The sequence below is a fragment of the Poecile atricapillus genome, chromosome 20, assembly GCF_030490865.1.
Source record: "Poecile atricapillus isolate bPoeAtr1 chromosome 20, bPoeAtr1.hap1, whole genome shotgun sequence".
NCBI lineage: Eukaryota > Metazoa > Chordata > Aves > Passeriformes > Paridae > Poecile > Poecile atricapillus.
This window is the reverse complement of record NC_081268.1, coordinates 6,177,592-6,198,360: the sequence shown is the minus strand read 5'-3', so window position 1 is coordinate 6,198,360 and position 20,769 is coordinate 6,177,592. Positions and strand designations below refer to the sequence as shown.

General features: G+C 52.8%; 3 protein-coding genes and 1 long non-coding RNA gene across 6 annotated transcripts; 2 read left to right on the top strand and 2 right to left on the bottom strand.

The window, feature by feature from the left end:
* The first annotated feature begins 532 nt into the window (after positions 1 to 532).
* ENDOG (endonuclease G) lies at positions 533 to 3,034 on the top strand. Its single transcript, XM_058853804.1, has 4 exons — positions 533 to 1,173; positions 1,606 to 1,715; positions 2,374 to 2,678; positions 2,794 to 3,034. The coding sequence occupies exons 1-3, from the start codon at positions 682 to 684 to the stop codon at positions 2,654 to 2,656; spliced, it is 885 nt and encodes a 294-aa protein (XP_058709787.1). The 5' UTR covers positions 533 to 681; the 3' UTR covers positions 2,657 to 2,678; positions 2,794 to 3,034.
* A 147-nt stretch (positions 3,035 to 3,181) lies between these two features.
* On the bottom strand, positions 3,182 to 8,145 carry SPOUT1 (SPOUT domain containing methyltransferase 1). The gene is made up of 12 exons (XM_058853803.1): positions 8,050 to 8,145; positions 7,905 to 7,947; positions 7,696 to 7,815; positions 7,267 to 7,426; positions 6,352 to 6,441; positions 6,192 to 6,241; positions 5,899 to 6,029; positions 5,430 to 5,502; positions 4,969 to 5,067; positions 4,266 to 4,368; positions 3,841 to 3,988; positions 3,182 to 3,735 (listed from the first exon to the last, which is right to left on the bottom strand). The coding sequence occupies exons 1-12, from the start codon at positions 8,095 to 8,097 to the stop codon at positions 3,661 to 3,663; spliced, it is 1,140 nt and encodes a 379-aa protein (XP_058709786.1). The 5' UTR covers positions 8,098 to 8,145; the 3' UTR covers positions 3,182 to 3,660.
* A 674-nt stretch (positions 8,146 to 8,819) lies between these two features.
* KYAT1 (kynurenine aminotransferase 1) lies at positions 8,820 to 19,045 on the bottom strand. 3 transcript variants are annotated; one of them, XM_058853799.1, is made up of 14 exons: positions 18,898 to 19,045; positions 17,320 to 17,441; positions 15,162 to 15,220; positions 14,045 to 14,192; positions 13,641 to 13,790; positions 13,210 to 13,296; positions 12,985 to 13,113; positions 12,534 to 12,654; positions 11,632 to 11,708; positions 11,318 to 11,407; positions 10,787 to 10,973; positions 10,523 to 10,599; positions 10,268 to 10,354; positions 8,820 to 9,850 (listed from the first exon to the last, which is right to left on the bottom strand). In XM_058853799.1, exons 2-14 carry the CDS (start codon positions 17,401 to 17,403, stop codon positions 9,782 to 9,784), a joined length of 1,365 nt encoding a protein of 454 aa, XP_058709782.1. In that variant the 5' UTR covers positions 17,404 to 17,441; positions 18,898 to 19,045; the 3' UTR covers positions 8,820 to 9,781. The 3 variants fall into 3 exon arrangements, 2 of the variants coding, with proteins under 2 accessions (XP_058709782.1, XP_058709784.1); XR_009279206.1 differs by lacking the exon at positions 8,820 to 9,850 and having other exon boundaries at positions 10,311 to 10,354; positions 10,762 to 10,973; XM_058853801.1 differs by lacking the exons at positions 14,045 to 14,192; positions 15,162 to 15,220.
* LOC131586686 (uncharacterized) lies at positions 15,231 to 20,678 on the top strand. The gene is made up of 3 exons (XR_009279207.1): positions 15,231 to 17,200; positions 17,698 to 17,810; positions 19,601 to 20,678. It is a non-coding gene; the product is annotated as an uncharacterized LOC131586686 (long non-coding RNA).
* The last annotated feature ends 91 nt before the right edge of the window (positions 20,679 to 20,769 follow it).

Sequence of the window (20,769 nt, the reverse complement as noted above, 5' to 3'; positions counted from 1 at the left end):
GCTGATCGCTGTGTCCCTGTGCCCGTGTCCCGAGCCGCTCCGCCGTTCCCGTGGCTGATCGCTGTGTCCCTGTGCCCGTGTCCCGAGCCGCTCCGCCGTTCCCCTGGCTGATCGCTGTGTCCCTGTGCCCGTGTCCCGAGCCGCTCCGCCGTTCCCCTGGCTGACCGCTGTGTCCCTGTGCCCGTGTCCCGAGCCGCTCCGCCGTTCCCGTGGCTGATCGCTGTGTCCCTGTGCCCGTGTCCCGAGCCGCTCCGCCGTTCCCGTGGCTGATCGCTGTGTCCCTGTGCCCGTGTCCCGAGCCGCTCCGCCGTTCCCGTGGCTGATCGCTGTGTCCCTGTGCCCGTGTCCCGAGCCGCTCCGCCGTTCCCGTGGCTGATCGCTGTGTCCCTGTGCCCGTGTCCCGAGCCGCTCCGCCGTTCCCCTGGCTGACCGCTGTGTCCCTGTGCCCGTGTCCCGAGCCGCTCCGCCGTTCCCGTGGCTGATCGCTGTGTCCCGAGCCGCTCTCGGCCGCGGGGCCGCTCCCGCCGTTCCCCAGGAGAGCGGGCCCGGGATCTCGGTGCGCTCGCCGCTCGCGCTGTGCGCGCTCCCCCTTAAAGCGGCGATGCGGCCGGATCAGCGCGTCCATCTGGGGCTCAGCCGCTGCCCGTTTAAGGCGGGGCCGGGCCTCACGGTGGAACGGCCATGCTGCGGGCCCGGTGGGTGCTGCCGCTGGCGGTGGGCGCGGGGCTGGGGGCGGCCCTTGCCCGCTGGGAGCACCGGGAGCGGGGCGATGCGGCCGAGGGGCTGCTGGCCCGCCTGCCCGTGCTGCCCGCCGTGGCAGCGGCCAGCCTGCCCGCGCCGCCGGGCTCGGGGCGCACCGAGCTGAGCAAGTACGGGCTGCCCGGGCTGGCGCAGCTGCGGAGCCGCGAGTCCTACGTGCTGTGCTACGACCCGCGGAGCCGCAGCGCGCTCTGGGTCATCGAGCAGCTCAACCGGGACACGCTCAGCGGCGCTTCGGACCGCGCCGCCTGCGACTTCCAGGAGGACGACTCGGTGCACGAGTATCACCGCGCCACCAACGCCGACTACCGCGGCAGCGGCTTCGACCGCGGGCACCTGGCCGCCGCCGCCAACCACAAGTGGAGCCAGAAGGCCATGCGGGACACCTTCTACTTGAGCAACATCGCCCCGCAGGTACGGCCCCAGGCCTGCGGGAAACCATCCGGGAGCGTCGCTGTGTTTGTGCCTGCAGCAGTTCAGGCAGAGAGGGGCCAAAGTCACTCGGAGGTGCCGTGTTTCCTGCTAAATTTAACAACGGGGATCCGGCAAATGCACCTGCCTGTGTGCCTGTCAAGCCAAGAAAGTGAGACCCCGTTCAGTGCAGCTCCTGTCAGGAGCAGAATTAAATAGGTAGATGAATACTTGCAAAAAATTGTGGCCTTAGGCAATGGGTTCTGTGCTGGGTGTGCAAATAAGGGCACCACAGCTGGCAAAGCAGAGGTGATAGTGGAGATCTCACACGGAAAGTGCCTGGGGCTCTGTGCGATGTGTTAAAGAAAAGGCAGGTGGTGTTACTCTGAACAGTGAGGAAATACCCCAGCAACTGACTACTGGTTGTGTTTCTAGAATCCTCATCTAAATCAGAATGCCTGGAATAACCTTGAGAAGTACTGCAGAAGCTTAGCAAGAAACAACAGGAATGTCTATGTCTGCACAGGACCCCTCTTCCTGCCCAGGTAAACATGAGGGCTGAGCTGGACAGGCACCCAGATGTCTCATGCTGGCAAAGGAAAACAGGCTGAGGGACCAGACAGGAGGGATCAACTAAGGGCCCTCTCAGTAGGTGAGACCAGCTGTACAGAGGTTCTGTGGAAAGGTACCTTAGGATTAGGATTAGTTTATGTATTTCCCATCTAGATGATTATTTCATGAGTCAAGTAGGATTCTTGAGCTGCAGTATAACCATCTTGGTTTTGTTTGCAGTCCTTAACAATTTAGATTATCTGATTACCAGATTACACTGCAGACCCCATCCCTGCAGAATAAAGCTTTCAGGTTCAATATCATGGACTGCTTCTCCACTCAAGGACACAGCTTTATTTTCAAAGATCTCCACTAAGAACAGATGTCCCATGTTGAGATCTCTTCAGCAGCAGGAAATAGCTTGGAAAGTCTGTTAAAGAGAGCCAGCAGGGAGGGGATGTGGGAGCAGCCCCAATGCACAGCTCACCCTCACCATGTCGCATAGCTGCTGCCCCAGCCATGCTTTACAGCCCTGTTGCAGCAGAGCTGCTGCCTCGTGTTGGTGGGGGCTTACTTAAGGGGTGTTGGAGGACTGAGGGGGTGGAGTGACACCAAACTAGGAGATAACCTGGGATGTTGCTGTTTATGCAGGATGGAGGCTGATGGGAAGATGTATGTGAAGTACCAGGTGATTGGGAAGAACAACGTGGCTGTCCCCACCCATTTCTTCAAGGTGCTCATCTTGGAAAAGGAGAGCGGGGAGATTGAGTTGCGCTCCTACGTGATGCCCAACAGCCCTGTGGATGATAAAATCCCCCTGGAACGGTTCCTGGTTCCCATTGAGAGCATTGAGCGAGCCTCAGGGCTCCTCTTTGTCCCAAACATCCTCAGGAGAACAAGTAACTTGAAAGCCATCACAGCTGGAAAGCACTGAACCCTGACCAGAACAAATCCAGGTAGGGACCGGTAGTCACCTGCAGAATGATTTCCTTGTGCAGTTGTAAATGTGGAAATTCAGATTCAAACATGTGCTTCTCTCTACCTTTCCCCTTGTGCCTAACTGAAACACAGACACACAACAGGTCTCCAGAGTGGTCAAGCAGGAGGCTCAAGGGCACCACTGCTGCCTTGGAGTTGTGTGAGGCTTACTCAGGCACAAAGGGAAGTCACTAACTGTTGCTGTTTAGCAGGGAAGGAAGGGAGCAAGGTGGGTGCCAAGGGAGGAGAGAAGTTCCTGCCTTCCTGTGGCCAAAGAACTGTATCATTGTTTTTTTTCAGAAGATGGTTTTAGCAGTAAAGCTTTGAACACCCATGGTATTGGTTGTTTCTTATCTGCTCTCACCAAAGCTCTGAATATCTCAGCAGGATTAGGGGAGGATGGAGCCAACTTTTCCAGCTGCTTTCCTGTCTGGGCTCACTGTAGGCAGAGCTTAAGGCATCACAGATGGAGCCAGACTGATGATGTGTTTAGTGCTGAGGCTCAACTGAAGCTCCAGCCCTTCCTGCTGTTGGGAAGGGTGAAGCCTTGAAGGGGGGCTGGGGGAAGTCAGGCTTAGGCAAGAAGAGCTTTAGACTTCATTTCAGTCTGAAGGCTACAGCTCCAGAGGCACCGAGTGTGCCTACACCAAGACACACCTGGATTTCACAGCAACTGAGGTTCCATACTGCTTTATTCCCACCCCAGATGTCTGAGTTGCTGAGACCAAGGCTGCTGCCAGGCTCGTGCCAGCTTCAGGGAAGCAGCAAGCAGCCCATGGCTGGACATGCAGGCAGGAGGGCACAGACTTGCTGCTCCCAGAAGCAGTGAATGCCTGGTTGGGCAGCACTGCCACCTCCAGTCTCACTGCCTTGGTCCTGCTGCACTCCTGCAGTGACTTGCCCAGCACCCCACCTTTGAAGAGCCACCTCCCCAAGGGCAGGTCAGTGGTTTCCATTCCCTCAGCTGTCTCTGGGTGTCTTCACAGCCTCCTCAATGTGTGGTCTCAGCGCAGAGAGAGAGATCAGCAGTGCTTCCTGCAGCAGAGCCAGGCCAGTCAGAGCACACCTGGGTCATGTGTGTCTCTGCCACAGGCAGACACCCAGCACTGCCCTGTGCACAGCCAGTACCATCAGCCCTACCTCTGTCCGGATGGTTCTGCTGCCTTGGCTGGGACACGTGTTCAGGTAGAAGTCAAACAAGACACTGGGGTCAGTGACCTCCAACTTTGGGTCCACATCAACCGCAGCTTCCAAGCCCTCAAGGCCTCCAAACACAACAAGGGCATGCCTGAGGAGAGCACAAGGACAGGGTGAGAGGGCAGACTGTCTAGGTCTGTGTCCAAGCTCCTGTGTGCTGCTGAAGCAGGGAGCTGTTGCTGATGGTGCCCACTGCAGCTGCCTCCCCACCAAAGTCCCACGGCATCTGGCCAACATGACAGTCCCTGCTACCAACTCCAGAGAAACAGGAAAATAATCGACCTTGTTCTGGGGTTTTTCCCCTGCTCTGCTGCCTGCACCACCCTCACTGGGAGCTCTGAGTAGGGCCAAGCAGGCAGGACACAAACCTGAAGGAGGGCAGAGTGACCTGGTCCACGGAGCTGCCCCGCTCTGAAGTCCCAATAGAGAGGTCATAGCCTTCCTTGAATGGGCACTCAGAAAAGACAGCACCTGGAAAACAGAGTTTGGGGTTACTGCTGCTGTGTCCCATGTGCCTTCTGGACAGGCTGAAACACTCCATGGTTGAGTGCTGGCAGGAGAAGGACTTTTTTTCAGTGCCAAAAGTGCATCTGGAGACAAAATGACTCCTCTTTCCTACATAATTCCCTTGCTGCAAGAGTCTCCCATATCCTTTTCCTTAAAGCTCAAGACAGGTGCCAGGGACCACCCCCTAACAGCTCACAGTCTTCCTACAAGGTCAAATCAACCAGAAGATAGGAAAAGAATTTTCCAGGTCTCTTGAACTCAAATTCCACTTCTGGCTCTGATGTGAATGAGTGGGATGCAGTTACCATGGAAACAGAGAAGGGCACCATCTCCTGCTCTTGCTCCACTTGGAGCAATGGTGAGTGAAGGTTACAGGGCAGAGTCCTGGAGGGTGGCTGGGGTGGTTCATGCCTCATTTCAGCCCTAAAATTTGACTGCCACATGGCTGCTGGCTGTACATGTAAGCTGCCCTTCAGACAAGGAGATTTCTAGGACAGAGAGGCATGAGTCAGTAGCCTGAGACTGGTGAGGAAGCCCAGACAGAGAATCTCTGTGGATACTCACTCAAGCAGGAGGCCAGGCGGACGCTGTAACCCCAGTACAAGCCTGAGACTGTGCGGGGATGGTGCGAGGACACCACGGTGCCTTTCCGCACTTTGGCTTCTGAAAGAAATCAAAGAGGTTTAACAGCCCCTGTGATCTGGTGAGATTGACTAGCCAGTGCCAGAAGTTTCTCCTGGAACAGGGCACTGACTGGGTGTGCAACATCACCCTCTCTTTTTCCAGAGTGTGAAAAAGTATTCTGGAAATTTGGTGAGTTCTGGAAAGCTTGAGTGTGTTTGGGCTGTTTATTGCTGGTCAAAGAGCTGTCAATTCTTTCCAGTTATTGAGGGAAGCATGGTAACAGTGTTACTAAATTGGTGTATGGAGTGAAGGGAACATGCAGAACTGTTCAAACCTGTCATATGGAAGGACCAGCTCCTGCAGGACTGAAGTTTGCAGATGCTACTGGAGCCATGGATTACCTGGATTCTGAGGCTCCTTCAGGTGCACGGTGACTCGCAGACCAGGGTTCAGTTGTTTGTCAATCTGCACCTCCTGCAGTGACAGTCACCATCAGCACCAGACACTCTAAAAGGACTGGGAAAGGTGGGGAAAGAAGGGAATCCTTTGAGGAAGTGGGGGTCTGTTCTGGCCTGGAGCTGGAATGAGGAGCTCTGTGTGTCTTAGGGGCTTGAAAGTTTGAAGTCTGAAGCTTATTTTGCTACTCAAAGGTTCAGCAGTAAAGCAATGACCTGCTGGAACGCTCAGGGCCTGCGGGGGCTTGGGAAGCCACAAATGTTGCCAAGGCAGAAAGAACAAGACAACAACAGCCTTAAACCCCCTGCCAGCCCAATGCAGCCTTCATAAACCCAGCAACACCCACCCTACCCGCTTCAAATCTGTCAGGGAGACAAGGAAAGTTGTTTTGGCATCTGTGGGTAACAGACACACCTTCCTCATCCCACAGTTAACAAAAGAGCCTCTGCCTGGCTTTGTTGGCCGGTCCAGCACGATGCCCTCCCGGTACTCCGAGTCCTCGTCCACCCGCATGTGGTGGGGGCTGTCCAGGGGGTTGAGAAGCCCTAGAACAGCACAGAGCAAAGAGGTGCTGGAGGGAACACACAGCTGTAGGTGCAGGTGTTCCCCTGCTCTCTCCTCCTCAGGCCCAGCACCGAAGTGGGGAAAAGTCCTGGCTGTCCCACGCATGAGACAGAGCTCAGAAAGGAAAGACAATTCCATCTTACCTGCAAACTGCAGATCTGCATGTTTTGGAAAAAAGGATTTCCTCAAGTACCTGTCACCAGAGAAAGGTGAAAGATGAAAAGGTATTTTTATGGAATCTGGATCTCAATTCTAGCCCTGTTCTGACTTGAAGGAGCTGAGTATAGAGAAAAGCAAACTTACTGAGGGCACTCCAAGTACTGCAGGATCCGAGCCAGCTGCACACAAGCCTTGCCTTTCCTCCCAATTCCTTCAAAATCCCCCTCCACACTCCTGAAAGTGAAAGCAAGCAGCTTGTTAACTTGGCATGAGATTGGTCAGGTCTCCAGAAAACCAAGCTTTGCTTCTTAATCTGACAATAGCAGCACATCCCTCCCCTCTAACCCTTGTAAAAGGGCTGCTTCAGAGGCAGTTTGTTAACAACTCATCCTCAGAACTTTCTCCATAAGCCAAGTATCATTTTCAGTTTTGTTTTTTGATTTTTGTGTATTAATGTGACATGGTATTTGGATGCTACTGAGCTTGATGCTCCAGGATTGCATGTCTTGGCCAGTTAACTCAGATACAGGTCCAAGTGAAAAACTGAAGGATAGCAAAGCATCTTCTGTAAGGATACAGGGCATGTCCTGTCCCTCCACAGCAAGGTTTAAGGGTACAGGAGACTCAGCCTCCTGTTGCTTTGTCAACCCCATGTTGTGATAAATGATCTAAGTCAACATCTTTTTTCCCTGGGACATAGTGGTCCCCATAATATTGGCACCGGGGAGAGGTACATGCAGTTCCTTCCTGGATTTGGCTTAATAAAAGAGTGAAGGAACGGAAAGCTGAGAGGAAATACTGTGCAGAACAAGACGGCTCTTCCTTCAGAATCACATAAACGGCCTAGGTTGGAAGAGAACTTAAAAGATCGTGCCATGAGCAGGGATACCTTCCACTATCCCAATCCAAGCCCTGTCCAACCTGGCCTTGGACACTTCCAGGGACGGTGCAGCCACAGCTTCTCTGCGAAAGCCATGCCAGGGCCTCATCACCCTCACAGGGAAGAAATCCCTTCCTAAAATCTAATCTAAGCACGCTCTCCTTCAGTCTTCGCCTTACTTCACATCCTCTCCGTGCTCGTCGAACACCACGATCTCGTCCACGCAGAAGATGGCGCAGGCTCGGCCGATCTGTCCCGCCAGGTACGTGCGGAGCTCCAGAGACTGCGCGTTGTTGAGGATGGAGCCGGGCAGGGCCACGCTCAGCGTGTGCTGACGGCCTAAGGACAGGCAGAGAGCCGCTGGGCACTTGTGCTGCGGGAAAAGCAGCTGCTGTTCCTTAGGTTTAATCACACGTTTTCTCTTAAGAAAGATTTTTAGTGCAGTGGGTTGCTGCACAGTGTCCGTGCCTGTTTGGGCATGTGAAATGATCTACATCGGATCTATGAAGTAATACCTTTCCTATCGATAGGTAACACTGACTGCTTTTTAAAAGCCACTTTGTAGTACTTTCCACCCAGGTCTCCCCACCGGATCACAGCGGCATCACCTCTGTCCTCCTTCTGTTCCTCCTGCGTCTCGGCTTGTTGTTCTGCCAGCTCTCGCATCCGTTGTTTATCCAGTTTCTTCAGCAGCTTAATTTCCTTCCATTTCTTCTTCTCGGCTTTCCCTGGGAGGGGGAACAGCGCCTGGCGCTAAACACCACGCCGTGACCGCTCCGAGCACCCTCAGCCCCCATGTGTGCCCGGCCTTTCTTACTCTCCTGCTTCCAGCGCCGCCAGTCCACCTTCCTGTCCTCAACCTACGGGGGACAGCACGCGTTACCGCGGGGCTCCCGTCAGAGCCGGGGCACACCCCGGGCTCCCCTCAGGGTCGCGGGCTGGACCCGGGACCCCCCGCGCACCTCCAAACCCTTGGGCCGCTTCCCCACGCCACTCTCCGTGTCCGCCATCTTCCCCGCGCTGCTGACCCCGCCCCCTCGCTGCTGATTGGTCGGAGTCCTCAGGCCACGCCCAGGGGGAGGAACCAGAGGTCACGTGGCCGCCGTTTAAGCGGCCCGCGCGGCAGCGGAGCTAAGCAGGGTCGGTCGCGTTCCGCGGGAGGATGGGTGACCTCAGGGGCCAGCGCAGCGCTGGGTGCAGCCGAGGAAAATCACAATTCCCATGTGAGGGTGTAAAACCTGGGTACTCGCGTCTGCGGGCCTTTGCACAAGCCCTGCCTGCGTTCTGGACGATAGGCAGATGCACCCTGCCCTTTGCAGGTTGTGTCATAGCCTAGATAAGAGCCCACGCATGTGGGGGTGTTGCAATTAGTTTTCATGTTAACAATCTAATTGCACGGTTCTTTGTTTCAGCGATTGTGATTCTCCCCATGTTTGGCACCTACAAAAGGGCTTTCAGCGGCACCCTCAGCCAGTCAGGCTGAGCAAGCAGATGAGATGTGACACCAGGAAAGGCAGGTAGATAGGTGGCTGTTTGCCTCCTTCCCTCTCTCCCTCCCTCCCTCCTGCTGGCCCAAGGGGACTGGTATCACCAGCTGCAGCCCAATACGGAGCTCTCCCCACCAGCCTGAGTGGGACGAGTAGCCACCATCACAGGACCCAGCACGGATGAGGCAGCTCTCAAGGAGATCTCCATCAGTCCTGCAGTTATTACAGAGACATTTACTCTTCCATGATTGCAGTAATTCCACTTTAATAATTTAACTGCTACAAACACTCATTGCACAGTCTGTTGCACGTAACTCCTGCATGGTTGATGTTTTACACTCTTATCCAGGCTGAAATCGACACTGATGCAAGAATTACCTCTCCAGAATTGCTCATGTTACCTCACCAGCTCACTGGGTGGGAGGTTGTGGTGGCCACCTGCAGTAGGAGCAGCCAAGGCCATGGTACCCATCCTCCCCTGCCACTGTGTGCACTTGTCAAAGGCCAGAAGGTTCTGCTCTGCAGCCTGGATGATGCTGCCAAGCCCTGACAAAGTGCTGGGAGTAATTTGGAAGGTTCGACAATAGCCAGGTTACTGGTGAAAGCCTGTTTCCTGAGGGGAAACCAATTCTGTGGTCATCTTCCCCAGAGATGCACAGAAAAAAAATAGTGGGAAAATAGTTTATGATGGGAAATGTCATTTCATTTGGTTTATAATCATCAGGATCATAGGAGTCACCCTACTGATAGCTGGTGATACTGTTTAGTCCTGTGAGAATGTGAGGGCTGGTGGAAATGCTGCCCTGAGTGGGGTGGTGGAACAAGACAAGCCACACTAACCAGCACAGCTTTAAAGGCAGGTCCTGAAACACCTTTTCAGAATCTGGTGGTGAGACAGACCCCAGGAGCCATCCTCACCTTGTGTGTTGCTGGATGCATCCCAGAACTGATTAGCCAAGTTTTTACATGTAAGAAATGTCAAATACTGTCAGGGCATACAAAGTTGCACTTATTGAAATAATTTCACAGTGACTGAAAATGTTCCCCAGGCCCTGGGCCTGGAAAAAACTTAAAAATTTGTCTGAAATTTGACAGAAAATGTTGTTGAAAGCACTGAAGTAAGAACATATCCAAGTTTGTAGACAAGTGAAGAAGAACAGTTTGGGCAGATGAGGACCAAGGACAGCCTGGTTCTTTCTCAGTGCATTCAGGAGCTGGTTTTCTCCTGTTTCCATTTTTGCAGTATGTCATTTGCTGCCTTCAGTGTAGCTTCCTCCTAAAAAATACCACAGGTTTGGTTGGTGGCTCCCAGACAAATCCTATTCCCCCTCACTGCAGCCATTCTTTTTACAAAAATCCTTTTCTCATTCTGGAGCATTGCAGGCTGTATGAGACAAGCACAGCCATCTGTGGGACAGGCACAGCCACTGGGCAGCTGAAGGGGCACCTAGAGAGTCCCTTCCTTGGCCAAGAAATGTAGGATGCTGATGGGACAAAGTTTAGGATGGCCCTGGCACATCTGCTGCCCCCAGCTCAGCTCATGTGTCTGCAGGAGTGGTTGCTCCAGCTGGGATGCCATGGTGGGGCTCCAACGCCCAAGGCATCCTGCATTTCTTCTTAGCATTTCTCTCATTAAACCAGCCCTGATTATTAGTCCCAACCTTGCTTTCCTTAGTGCTGTCACATATCTCACCTTTGCAAAGCAGAACCGGATGAAATTGGTGTAGTTGTTCTTGTGGGCCTCGCTGTAGAAAGCGGAGAGCGGGATGGCAGCAAGCCCCTGGGAAGGGGAAGCACGTGGAGCTGAGGTTCCTGCTCTGGGGCTGGCCTGCAGCCTGCTGTGCCCCAGTGTGGGTGAACTCCAGGCCCCCAGCCATGAGCTTGGCTGGGCACAGCAGGCACAAACCCACCCAGGGCGAAGACAGCAGAACGGGCCAGACCCATTTACCTTGCTCTTGACCATCCACTTTGCAAATCTGTAGTCGTAGGGCTCATCTGAGTTGGGGGCATCGGGGACATCAGATTCTGCAGGAGAAGCACAGCAGGACAGAGGCTGGGGCAGCTGCCAGGTGCCTCAGCTGAGCACCAAGCCCACATCCTTGCAGCTTGGATGGGGAACATGCAGTCCACCCCTGCTCTGATGATGGTTCCTGTCCCTGCCAGTACCACCCCCCACACCCAGCCCACCTGGGCAGGACTGCAGGTGACTCACTGAACTGGGAGATGTCTGCCACCAGGAAGTAGGTGCCCTCGGGGATGATGGGTTTCATCCCCACACCATCCAGGCTCTGAACCAGCCAGTCTCTCTTTTGCTGCAGCTCCTTGGGCAGCTGGACAAAGTAGCTCTCTGGTTTTCCATAGAGCCTGAGCTCCCTCTGGAAACCCTGAGCCACGGCCTCCTGGAAGGAGAGAGGAGCCAGTGCCCAGTGGGAAGATGATCAAGGCCTTCTTGGGAACTGAAGTTCCTGCAATTCACAGGTGATGAGGGAGCTCTCTGCCTCTGCCCGCTCTGAACTGCCCCTTAGATTTGTCAATGCAAGATAAGGAATATACTCCAGGCAGGCTGGACTCTCCCCTTTCTCCCAGACATGGGGCAACTGTAGGGAGAAAGGAAGGAGTCTCTCCAGGGCACCACAAATCACTTCTGTGTGCCTTTCAGGTCAGCTGTGGGCAAAATGACCATCTCTTAGCCCTGCTCTGAAGGCTTGGGAATTGCAGGGCCAGGTGCAGGGAGCTGCCTTACCTGGGCAATTGTGGCACAGTGGTACACTGAGTTCTGGTGCACAGTACGAAGGTGCTGCAGCAGCCTGTCAGGTCCCACAACCCAGCCCACCTGTGGCCAGGAGAGGAGGAGGAAGATGCTGAGTCTCTGGGTACCTGCTCAGGCTCCCCTTTCTGTGCCTGTGCTGGTTTCATTGTATTTTCAACACAGAACTTTCATGAAGCACCTCTGGTACTTTCAGACCCTGAGGCTCAAAGCTGAGCGTGGCCCCAGTGCTGTGCCATGGCAAAGGGACAGGGATAGGGACACAACAAGGGGCCACGTGGGATATTCACCTTCCATCCAGTGACACTGAAGGTCTTCCCAGCACTCCCGACGGTCACCGTGCGGTCCCACATCCCTTGCAGGCTGGCTGGCAATGAAAGGAGAGAAGCCCCAATGGCAGAGCTCAGCATGCTCCTTTCTGGGCTGCATTAATGGCACATGGGAGCTCTCTGTCCACTATAACCCACAGTGATCTTTTGTGTTCACAGCACATCTTTCACCTGGATGAGCCTCAAAGCACATCCCAAGCAGGCAGCCAGGTTTCTCAAGAGCATCTCTTTTTAATTAAGCATTTTCACAGTCATGTACCCAGCCCCAGGGGCTCTTGGAGATGCCAAGCACCATCACCCTGCATCAGGGTGATGGCATGTTACTCCCAACTGGAAGAACAGGCTCAAATCATGTTGAAATGGATTTCCTGAAACTAGAGACACTCAGAAAACTGTGGCTTTACAAAGCATGGGGGAAAAAAACTGGAGTTTCACTGGAGCCATTTTGTTCTAGATCTCCCCTCTGACTGGCTCTGAAGTCAGAGCTTCTGTTTAGGAGCTGGTTTGGAGGCTGGGGTTGAAGTGCAGCAAAATACCTCCAGTGGGGGATTCATGCCTAGTACAGCTGTGAATGCAGGCAGCTCCTGAGATTTCCAGGGGCCACCAGTGCAATCCCCATTTCCAGTCCAGTCCAGTCCAGTCCAGCCCAGCCCAGCCCAGCTCAGCTCAGCCCAGCCCAGCCCAGCTCAGCCCAGCCCAGCCCAGCTCAGCCCAGCCCAGCCCAGCCCAGCCCAGCCCAGCTCAGCCCAGCCCAGCTCAGCCCAGCTCAGCTCAGCCCAGCCCAGCTCAGCTCAGCCCAGCCCAGCCCAGCCCAGCCCAGCCCAGCCCAGCTCAGCTCAGCCCAGCCCAGCTCAGCCCCGTACCGATGCGGATGTGCTGCTTCCCATCGTAGATCAGCCACTCGTACACCTCGTCACTGATGCACAGCACATCGTGCTTCACACACAGCTCTGCAATCAGCCCCAGCTCCCCACGGCTGAACACCTGCAGCAGACACAGAGTGTGGCAGAGCTACAGCAGGAGCATTTCTGAGCCCCTGCCTGTCCCTGCTTGTCCCTGAAGGTTGTGTGTATCCTCCTGGCACCATCTTGCATGCCAGGGTGGGTAGGAACTGGCTGCAGTGGTCTAACAAGGCAAAAGCACTGCTGGCACAAAACACAAGGCTAAAAAGCACCAGGAGATTGAGCACAGCATGTGAAGCCCCCACAACACCCACTTCCCTTGTGTGCAAGACAGGTTGAGTCACTGCTGCACTGCAAATGCGGCTGCAGCACCCCAGCAGCTTCCAGAGCCCAGCATGGCCAACAGCATTACCTTGCCCAGAGGGTTGTTGGGTGAGTTCAGGACGATGGCTTTTGTCCGTTCACTGAATTTAGAAGCCAGTTCAGCTGGGTCCAGCTGCCAGTCTGCACTAGACATCAATTTTCCATCTTTTGGAGGATTCTAGAGAGAACACGGGAATCTTGGTTTGCTTTGCACTTTGTTTACCGCTCACCTCTTTGCTGACTGCTGTGACTCTTCCCTTCTCCAGCCACTCACCGGTCTCAGAGGGACAAACACAGGTGTCCCACCAGCCATTCTCACCATCGGCTCATAGCAGTCGAAGAAGGGTTCAATGATTATCACCTTGAAGAAAGGAACATGTCAGCATCCTCCTCAGGACCTTCCCTGAGGAGTGCAGAGTGCAATGGGAGGGATAGGACATTTTAACCCCTTAATTACTGTAATGGAGAACCTGCATTGCCTGTGGGGAGTGTCAGGAAGGACACCACCACTCAAGACAAAAAGGGTTATTTTGCTTTATCCAGAAATGAGGCAGTACCCTGCAGCAAAAAAATTCTTCCTTTGGAAACTCAAGTACTGCAGAATGGGCATAAAACTAGTTTTGCTTTGGAAAAGGGCAATGAAAACCAGCCTGCAGGTCGCCTGGGGGAAGGCTGCCAGTGCAACAAGCCCTAATCTTGGGTTACCTCATCACCTTCATCCACTAAAGCCTGGAAGCAGCAGAACAGGGCCTGGTATGCCCCCACAGTCACCATCACATTTGTCATAGGATCCAGGTCTCGTCCAAGCAGCTTCTCGAAAAACTGGGCTAGGACTGTCACCAGAGGCGGGTGGCCCTGTGGGGTGAGAGGAGGGTGGGAACTGGGTTGCAGAAGACTCCTAAACCAAGAATGAACCTTTGGAAGGGGAGCCCTTCTTCCAGCCCAGCTGCTTCAAACATCCCAGTAAAGCAGGGAGTTACTGGGAACAGTGGGCATGAGAGTTTTGCCTCATGTTTTTTCCTGTTTATTGCTGCCTGATGAGCTCTGAAGCAGCCAAGGCTGATGGGAAGTGAGGGAGTAGTGCTGGGGAGGGAGATCTGTCCACGCACGAAGGCACGGGTGTACTGGTGCAGCATGTGGTTCCCCCCGAGGGCTCTCGTGAATGCCTCTGTCAGGAAGTCTGGTGGAGGGAAGTCGGGGAAGCCCTGGCCCAGGTTCACCTTGGAGTAGGTAGCAGCCAGTTTTACAAACTCCACCCTGGAGAGAAGGGAAACAAAAGCACTTTCAGAGGGTCTGAGCAGTGTGCTGGCACTGGGTCTGCTTGCAGCATCCCTTTGGAAGGGGTGGGGTTGGTGTCCCTCCTGCAGAGCCACCCTGCTGCTCACAGGCAGGCAGGACCAAGCACAGGTCATTTCAGACGTGTTGCAATTAAACCAAGGATGATGAACTATTGCACTGGATTTCTCTCAGGAAACAGCTCCTGTGGTCAAGTGTGTGGACACAGCTGAAAGCCTGTGGTGTTTCTGATCACACTGGACCAAGTAGGAGGGGACTTGGAGGTTTTCAAGCTCATACCAGCTCTGCAAAATTTAGCAGCTCACTTCCACTTTCACTCACTGTGAAGGCCTCTGTAGAGGGCAAGGTGGGCTGTACTCACTGCTCATCTCAAACCAAACCAAACCAAACCAAACCAAACCAGAGCCAGCTCACTGGCAGTTTGTGGCTTGAACCCAGGCATAGCAGGGCCTTGGGGAAACACCATTTAAACCTCCTCTTCCAGCATGCAACTTTCCAAATGCCACATTGTGCCTGGCAGGATGGGAGTGGCATTTGCAGCAGCCCTTCACCTGCCTCTCTGCTTGCAGCGCCCCAAGGCAAGCTTGGAGCAGGTGCCAGGCTGCAGCCAGTGTGCAGCAAATATTTGGCTCAGATTTGGGTGCCACTGGGATCATTTGGGTGGATGGGACAGAGGGAGGGTCATCCTTCTGCCTGCCCAGTGGTGCAAAACACCTGATACATCATGAAATGAGAGCTGCAGGTACAGAACTGACCCACAGTAAGGTCTTCTGGGAAAACCTTACTCTGATGTACTTCCTGAGCACATGCAAAGCAGTTGAGCAGAAACTTCTGCTCTGTGCTGTGTGGCTACTGTGGTTTCAGTCTGGTTTTAGGACACCTGAAACCATATCTACCACCTCGGTAAACCAGATAATTCTTTTAACTCACCAGATATTTTTATCTATTCCCTCTAGCCTCCGAGCTTGCACTGGCCTTGACATTTTTGCCTGCAGAGAGTGAGAAAGAAAGTGAGTTTGAAGCTTTTAAATGAGGCCACAAAGGGGCTGTGGCATCCCCAGGGAAGTTTCTCCCAACAGGTGTGCCCTTTAGTATTGCTTCATGGGCTGTTCCTGACTGACTTTAGAGCAGTAATACTGTTGCAGTGGTTTCTGTTTTCACTTACAAGTTTCAACAAGAATTGGGAAAACAAATGAACAAGAGAAGCTTTTGTACACTCCCTGGGGAGACGGCAATGTCTTAAACCTCATTACCTGTTGGGATTAGTCATGGGCTCAAGCTCAGCTGGGCTCTAACAGCCAGGCCAAGGACCCCAGACCTCAGGCTTTTACCTTCCATAACCTCTCCATCTTCAAGAGAAGGACCTCCTTACTCTACAAGCCATGAAATACCCCTTTTTCCTAGAAGAACTACTTTATTCCATGTTGCTCTGTGAAGTAGCAGAAGTAGATACCCTTCTGTCCTGATGAAGTGCTTGGTGGGGGGGCTTGCTCTAGATCCTGTAAAATGTGCGGTTTTCTATTTAAAGTCCACGTCAAACCCAAGCAGTAACTAGGTACAGGTAAGAGAGAGCAGAGCACAGAGGTCAGTGTGATGTAGCAGACACTGAGGTACCATGCCGTGACTGGTTTGTAATTTCCATGTACATCATGGCTCAGGGGAGTGGAAAGAAAGACAGGAGGAAACACTGAAAGAAAAACCCTCCTTCCAGTTGAATAAGCACAGTGGGAGAAAGTTAGATGTGCTTTATGGGGAATTCAAAACGAGGATGATGAAAAGAGGCAGAGACAGAATTTAGTAACTCAGCAGAGCAGGGAAAAGGTACCCAGACAGGGAAGGGGCTGCAAACTGGAGACAAATGATGCTCAGTGTACCAGAAAGAGCCAGCATGGGGGCACGAGGAGGGCAGCCCTGAAGCAATGAGTCAAGAAAACCATTGTCACCACAGTAAATAAAATACATTTGAACTGGAACAAGGAAGGCATGTGAAAGCAGCTGAGGTGAGATGCAGAGCTGGGATGTGCAGGGGTCTGTGCTCTGCTGTTCCCACATCACTGCACCAGAATTTGGGTAGTTCCCCAAGGATATTTTTTGCTGAGGTCCTTAGATTTATATATAGCTTCAGCCCTTACCAGAGATCTTTGCAGACACCCTGCAGAGGAGCCCTGTGTTTCAGAGGGCACCAGGTGGACTCTGCTCCACCCTGGTGCCAGGCAGCCAGCCATTGACAAGCAGAAGTCACTGGCTTCAGGGCAGCCTCTCTCCTCTCCCCTCCCCTCCTCTTTCTTTCTGCACAAGCTCATGGCTGTTACAGTCACAAGACCTGGTGCCTGAGCTGATTTGGTTGGGAGCAAAAGGATTTATGGCTTGGGAAGTAAAAGATATCTGGAGGTAAAATATTAACAGCTGGTGCTGTTCTTGCAAGGTGGGGCTGCTGCAGGTCAGAGAATTTAACAGATGACCAAGTGTGATGGGGATCAGTGGCAAGAAGGTCCCTCAAGCCTTGAAATTCCCAGTTCTGATGAAAGGCTTTGTCTGCTTCAGGACCAGAAATAACAAATACTTTTTTTTTTTCCCTGATGTCCTCTCCATCCCATCCTATCCTCAGCCTGTGTGTGATGCTGCCGGAGAGCAACACAGGCTCAGGACCATGCAGCCCTCAAATCTGTTTCAGCCTGTTCTGGTCCCCAGACAGAAGGTGGAGTTTGCCTGGCAGCCACACAGGAGAGTTGAGTACCAGTGCAGAAGACTTGGTCTTCCACCACTGACTCTGCTGTGTGTGACTCCCTTGCTCTACATGTTGGGATCTCTGAGTGGAATGCTGATATTTTCCAAGTACTTTGCAAGCCAAGAGGCTCTAGTGGAGACCATCAGATGAAGCAACCTCACAAAAAAGGAGCCTTCACCTCTATGAAGGATATCCCCTTACTTATGAGGATCCTTTAAACACACTCCCTGGAAATAAGCAGGTACAGAGGAAGTTGCACCAAAGTGGCTTTTCCTGACATGGTTGGTCTGCCCTTACTGCCAAGGTGAGCTGCCCTGTGCAGGCTGCCAGCCAGGAACAGTCCCACTGGGCATTCCATACCTCTCTGGAGCAGGAGCTATGTCCAGCACTGCTGTTCCTCCCCAGCAAGAAGTGACGCAGGGACAGTCCCACTCTCCTGAGCATGCCACGGCTCCTGCTGCCTCACTCCTACAGGCACAGACCTGCAATTCCCCAGAGACAAAGGAGAGGGCTGAGACAATTTCACCACAGGGTTAAAGCAAACAGGTACCTGGGATGGGGCAGGCCCAGACCCAAAGCTGAGGTTGTTCTGCCACAGAGAGGAAAAGGCAAAATGAGCTGCTTTGTGTGTCGTCACTGCAATGTCCAACAGTGCTGGGGCTGTACTTTGTGCCCATGACACACAGAATCAGGATCACAAGGGCAACCATAACTTCTGCCTTCTCTCTCCCAATCCAGGCTTTCCCCACTTTCCTCTGCACTGATGGGAGTGGTACGGACACCAGCGAGAGGACATCCTCTGGGAATTTGGTACTCAGCATCAGCTCCCCATCCAGTGTCACTGAGCCCAGGTAACTCTTACCTCTGCCCTTCCTCCCTAACAGCACTTTCCTGGCCCATACAGAGAATCTCTGGCCTCTCAGCTGCTGCAGCTCTGGTTTAGTCACAAGTTTTATTCCAATTAACAGGATGTCACCTTCAATTGCTAAAATTATTTTGGAGATTATCTTCCCTTCAAGGCCCCAAACAAATTAATTTCTGTGTCTACAATGCAGCCTGTTCCTTCACCTCAGGTTCCTTCAACTATTCTAGAGCATCACTTAAACATGCAGTTTTTAAACTAAAATAAGTGAATGTTTTATTAAGTACTTGAGATAAAAGCAATGAGGCTGGAGGATGCATGCACCTTGATTATGACCAGCCATGAATAATCTGCCAAAATATTAATTAAAACAGGTTTGAAGCTGACTAGCCCACAGGTAGCTCTCAATACTCCTAAGGGCACTTTACATCCCTACATGCAGGATACAAGTCCCCAGTACCTGCATTTTTTGTTATTTCTAAAAAAAGTGCAAAGCGGCTGCCAGCCAAAACCAGTGGGTTTCACATCTGTTTTCTAAGTGGGAAAAAAGAGCACAATTTATGGAAGAATGGGATCATCATATTTCTCATGACTATGAAATCTCCACCTTGGAGTCCTGGAATAAGGGGACCTACCTTGCAGGGGACAGAATCAAAGAGTGGCAGTAAAAAAGGCTTTATCAGATTGCAGCAAAGAGCTGTGTAAGAGCTGTGCACAGGCCTGGGGGCAGCAGCGGGGAGCAGCCGGCCGGGACACCGCGCACTCTGGAAGGGTGCACTGGACTGAGCAGCGGATTTTGGAGGTGACAGCCAGAAGGTCACCTCGGGGACCGGTCACTCACCACCTCCAGCCCGCGGGTCGCAGCCGTCTCCTCCATCCCGGTGCTCCTCAAGCACCCCCCCGGCAGCTCGGGGGTGCACCCGGGAAGCTTTGGGGACACGGCTGTCCCTGGATGTGCCTCAGGAGGAGCGCAGGACCGGGGCGGGCGCAGGGCGAGAGCAGCAGCAGCGCCAGCAGGAGCTGACGCTGGGGACAAAGCAGCTGCCAGAGCGACAGCGGGGACAAAACCGACTTACACCGAGCTGGGCCGCGCTGCTTTACGCTGCAAAGCCGGGCACAGCCGCCCGGGCTGCCCTGGCACACATCCCGCCTTCTCCTCTGCCCGAGAGGCTTCGGCTGCGGCCGGCACTTCCTGGGAGGAGCCGCAGCGGCCGCAGGAAGGCAGCGCTGCAGCTGCAGCCCTGCTGGGGAACGGCGTACCGGGAGCAGGCTCGGTGGGCTCACACGGGTTTGGCTGCCTGGGGAAATAACCCAGCTTGGTGTTCAGGTGGAAGCTCATGCTGGCATGACCATAGCGGCATATTTTTTGTGGTCTGGCTGTAAATACTTTAGCATGGCAATGGCAGGGAATTTCCCTTTGAATGAAGCCTTCTGTCGTTTTGAAAAATGAATTTTTAAGTCAAAATCCTCTCCAAAATTTCATCCTGCGGTCTTAGTATTATTAGAGAAGGGAGGGGATAAGCGTAAGGTCCTATAACCTAGAGCAGATCCTGCAGCATTGCCCGACCCCTGGGCTGTGGGTGGCCGGGCAGGGATAGCATCGCTTTCAGTGCGGGGATGCAGGAGCTGAGCTCTCCATCGGTGTTTGAGAGTTTGCTGCCGTGAGGTGTTGAGAGAAAACTGCCCTCTCTTCCCTCTTACTTCTGTGACAAGGCTTGACCTGCACGGATGAGTCATGTCGTGTAAGTCTCCTGAATAATTTGTGTCTCCCTTTCACAGCAGGAAAAAGTGAGCCATGGGGAGAGGGAGCAGCTGCATCCGCTGTGCCAAAGGTTACCAATCCCAACCCGACATCCCACAGGCATCCCTGAGGTGATTAAGCAGGAGAGAATGTCTGCAGGGACAGGAAAACTGTTTTCTAAATTTCTGTTTAACTCAAACACTGAAACAAACAGATGAGAGGAAAAGTTGGTTCTGTAAGAATGTTCACATCACATCCGGAGCCATCGAATGGCTCAGCGGCATTTTCCCCTGTGCTTTCTCTGCCCTGTCCTCCGCCAGCCTTTTGCCTTCCCTGATAGTTGTTTGCCCCTGAACTGAGCTTGTTTGATTAAATATATTAGCAAAAAGCCAGTTTGGCAGAAAAAGGGCTAATATTTTATCAGGTCCATGAGTTGAACTGGCTCAGGGTGGATGTGCGGCAAAAGGTCCTGCAAGGAAAAAGAGAGGTGGGCAGGGAGGAGCAGGGAGAAAAAGGGATGGACACAAGCCTCCACCTTCTCTGTCAGGATTTAGACATTATATTGGTCCAACAGTATCATGAAACTTTACCTTAATGCCCTCTTGAAATTCAGCAGAAATTTCTGGATGAGGTCAGATCCTTTACATGCTGGTTATGTAAAGGACACATCTGACCTTGTAATTCTTACTGTAAAACTCAAGGAAAGTTACAACTCTCTTTTTCTTCAGGTAATTTTAATTTAACAAATGTATCTGGACATGAACAATTATTAATTAGCATTGAGTTAAAAAAAGAGAAATAAACAGCTATTGCACTGAGCTGATAAAGAGTCTACAGCGCTGTGTCCTGGTACTGGGATCCCAGCTCCTCTGGTATAGGTCCTGTGCCTGTGACTACAGGAAGTTGCCAAGACTCATAACATTCCTAGAAAGTCACAGATACACTTATTGTTACAGACATCACTGGTGAATACAAGTTAAAATTGGCTGCACTTAACCACTCAGAACCGCCTGATGTACACTAATAAAATGACAACAAATGCCTTTGAACCATCCTTTATGAATTTAAAAAGAAATTATGCTGCACAGTGTCCTCCATTGCGTCAGAAAAGTTAAAAATAACTACCAGTGAATCACCACAAAATTCACAGCAGTCAGCTGCTCTCAGGCTGGAGCTGAGGAGGCTCCTTTAAGACTGGCGCCATTTT